The sequence below is a fragment of the Oncorhynchus mykiss genome, unplaced genomic scaffold (assembly GCF_013265735.2).
Source record: "Oncorhynchus mykiss isolate Arlee unplaced genomic scaffold, USDA_OmykA_1.1 un_scaffold_422, whole genome shotgun sequence".
Classification (NCBI taxonomy): Eukaryota; Metazoa; Chordata; class Actinopteri; order Salmoniformes; family Salmonidae; genus Oncorhynchus; species Oncorhynchus mykiss.
In genome coordinates, this window is record NW_023493869.1 from 36495 (window position 1) to 39365 (window position 2871).

Sequence of the window (2871 nt, forward strand, 5' to 3'; positions counted from 1 at the left end):
CCGTAACAACAATATTGCTTTTTTAATAAATGCTTTTATTAAAGAGTAAAACTTTGCAAACAAAAATGACATCATCAAACATCACTGGCCTGACTTGAGAAGCTCTGCCCGGGGATGGAGCCAGCAACTTAGCTGCTACCGGTCCGGTCCAGGCTACCTGCAGACCTCCTCCCAGACCTCCTTTTCAGAACCTCCCCTTAACAGGAGAGGTGGTGGAAATGATCAGAGTTGCATTCAACTTGAATACAGATGAGAAACTCTGGTCTGTGGAGCCACTGGTCTGAGGGGAGGACTTCTGTTGAAACTATTTCCATTTTTGGGATATTTTCTAGGACTGTAGAGGTGGTAAGCAGAGATGAATTTAACTAGGATACAGATGAGAGTCTCTGTTCTTGGGAGGAGGGTCACTGACCTTCGATGGTTTGTTGCCTGATAAAGAGGATACTTGCTGGCTTGAGGAGACTATAATGTTTTGAGGAGGAAATGTGGCTCGATGACTTAAAGAGGAGGAGGAATTATTGGGCGACACTTTTAATTACCAACGTAACATTAGTGGAACTGTGGCTTCATCGAGTTCCAGCTCTAGGCAGACAGCACGTCAGGAAGGCTGTAAGACATCACAGAGACAGGTAAGTATCTATATATTTACATGTGTGTTGCATGTACACTAAACCCTCACATTTGGATAATGTCACTTTTTAAAGTGATGACATGTATATTAACAGTGTAAAACATGAATAGATGTTTAAACATTCTTTACCTCATCCTAATTTTCTTCCAGATGCTTGGCTTTTTCTTTGTCTTGGATATTCGCTCTGATGTTTCAGCCTCTTCTGGAGCTTCTAGCTGCTGGCTGTCTGGCCCCCCCTGATGGTTCTCTGGCCCCTCCTGCTGGTTCTCTGAACTCCCCTCCTGGTTCTCTGCCCATGCCTGTTGCCTCCTTGGCCTTTCCTGGTGGCCATCAGCAGATCCAGTGGGCTCTTGGCTTACTTGTTGGCCATTGGCCCACCCGGGCAACTCCTGACCGTGGTTGTAATCGTGGCTGTGTTGGGTGGTTAGACACCGGGTGTTGATTTGAGCATCAGCCTCCAGATTCATCTGCTCCAGGTAGTTTTCCTTCATCCTCTCCCTCTCCTCCTTCAGTTGTTGATGAGTCTGTTTTTTAAGCAGGGACCGCTCTCTCCACTGCTTATTGAAATCCTCCATCTTCTTCCTTCTCTCCTCAGCCTTCAGCAGCTCCTTCCTCTTCTCCCTCTCTCTCTCTGCCCGGGTCATGGTGGATGTTAGCCTTGTGTGTCCAGGGATGGCTGGGAGGGGAGAAGAAGTAGAGTTCACATTCAACTTAGTGGATCTGGTATCAACTTAAATGTAATGGACACAGGGAATGAAGAATAGAAAACACAATTGGATCTCACTGATTATTTACTCTTTTCAGTTGAGCAAGGCATGGAATTTGTGAATTAAGTGCAATAATCCCCATCCCAAATTGACCTGGCCCTAAGTTGAACATGTGTCCAGAATGGCACCTATTCTTTGTATAGTGCCAGGGCTTATGTGATCGCTTAGGGCCCCATGGCCACTAGTAGCCCCCGGATCCCCCCAAAACACGTTTTTGTGTGTGTGTTTTTAGGAACTCTTTCTGGGTCTCTACTTAGTCTTGAGAGTTAGACTAGTAGATGACACAAGGTACCATTTAAAAACGTGGTTGTTATCAGCAGTATTTTTCTTGTTATGTCAGTCAGTCACTCAATGAGCCATGTCAGCTAACATATTCTTTGGACAGTAGTTTTATATTGAAACAATGATGCGACATGATGACTGGTGTGGAACTTATGTGTGTAGAGGAGACTAAAGAGGATAATGTCATAAGTAGAGGGAAAACAGGTCTTACCTATGTGGACGATCTTATGGCCCTCCTCAGCCTCTCTCTGATACGTTCTCTCTATCTTTCTGAGGTTCCTCTTCTCCCATTTTTTATTCACCCAGCCCACGGCTCTCCTTCGGATACTTTTATCGGGTGGGAGAATGTCCTCCTTGTCATCTTCTTTTTCCTCCTCCTCTAAGTCACCCCTCTTGTACTCAAGGATCTCCCTTCTTTCCTCTTCCACCATCTCCTCTCTTTTTTTTGCCTGTATTATTTTTTCTCTCTCTCTGATTAAAGATAAAAGGCATTTAATGGCTTTCTTTCTCTCCTCCTCTCTCTCTTCCTCTCTCTGCCTCTCCTCCTCTCTTAGTCTCAACATTTCTTTCTGTCTAGCAATTTCAATCTCTCGTTTTTTATCCTGCTCCTCTTGTTGTCTTGCCCTCTCCTGTTTTCTTTCCATCTCCAGCCGTCTTTCCTCCTTCTCCCTCCTGATTTGTTGTCCTCTTTCTATGTGTTCTCGCTCCCCCTTCAACACTTCTAACCTCCTCTCTTTACGCCTATTGAAGACTTCCCGTGCTTTTGCTTTAACATTAACTACTACATGTTTCTTCATGCTTACTTCCTTTCCTCTCTCTTCTCTTTCCCTGTACTCTTCCTCTGCTTCCTTAATCACTTCCTGCTTTTCTTCCATCTCTCTCTCCTGTTCTATCTCCAGTTCATTCTGTCCCTCAATTTCCCCCCCCAAAAAATTCTGCCCCTCCTTTCTGCTTCCTGCTTCCTCCCTTTCTCTCATAATCATCTTTTCTTTCTCCATCTCTTTCTGTTGCTGATCTTTTAATTCCATCTCTCTCTGATTGTCATTGTCTTTCTCCCTTTCTTTCTCCTTCTCCTTTTGTTTCTGTCTCTCCTCTTGTTGTTGTCGTCTGTGTATCTCTTCTATCTCTCTCTGTCTCTTGTTCTCCCTCTCTCTTCCCTCCTCCATGTCAATTTGCTTCTGTTTCCATATA

General features: G+C 44.5%; 1 protein-coding gene across 1 annotated transcript; it reads right to left on the reverse strand.

The window, feature by feature from the left end:
- Window positions 1-313: 313 nt before the first annotated feature.
- On the reverse strand, window positions 314-2597 carry LOC118956536 (golgin subfamily A member 6-like protein 6). Its single transcript, XM_036974221.1, has 3 exons — window positions 1892-2597; window positions 761-1307; window positions 314-607 (listed from the first exon to the last, which is right to left on the reverse strand). Exons 1-3 carry the CDS (start codon window positions 2553-2555, stop codon window positions 583-585), a joined length of 1236 nt encoding a protein of 411 aa, XP_036830116.1. The 5' UTR covers window positions 2556-2597; the 3' UTR covers window positions 314-582.
- Window positions 2598-2871: the final 274 nt, after the last annotated feature.

Bases quoted from the DNA above. Each gene is read 5' to 3' on its own strand.
- LOC118956536 (XM_036974221.1), bottom strand. From the start codon at position 2,555: ATGGAAGAAAAGCAGGAAGTGATTAAGGAAGCAGAGGAAGAGTACAGG. The intron at 1,308-1,891 runs GTAAGACCTGTT...CTCCCCTCCCAG, and splicing joins CCATAAGATCGTCCACATAG to CCATCCCTGGACACACAAGG. The intron at 608-760 runs GTAAAGAATGTT...GATGTCTTACAG, and splicing joins TGGAAGAAAATTAGGATGAG to CCTTCCTGACGTGCTGTCTG.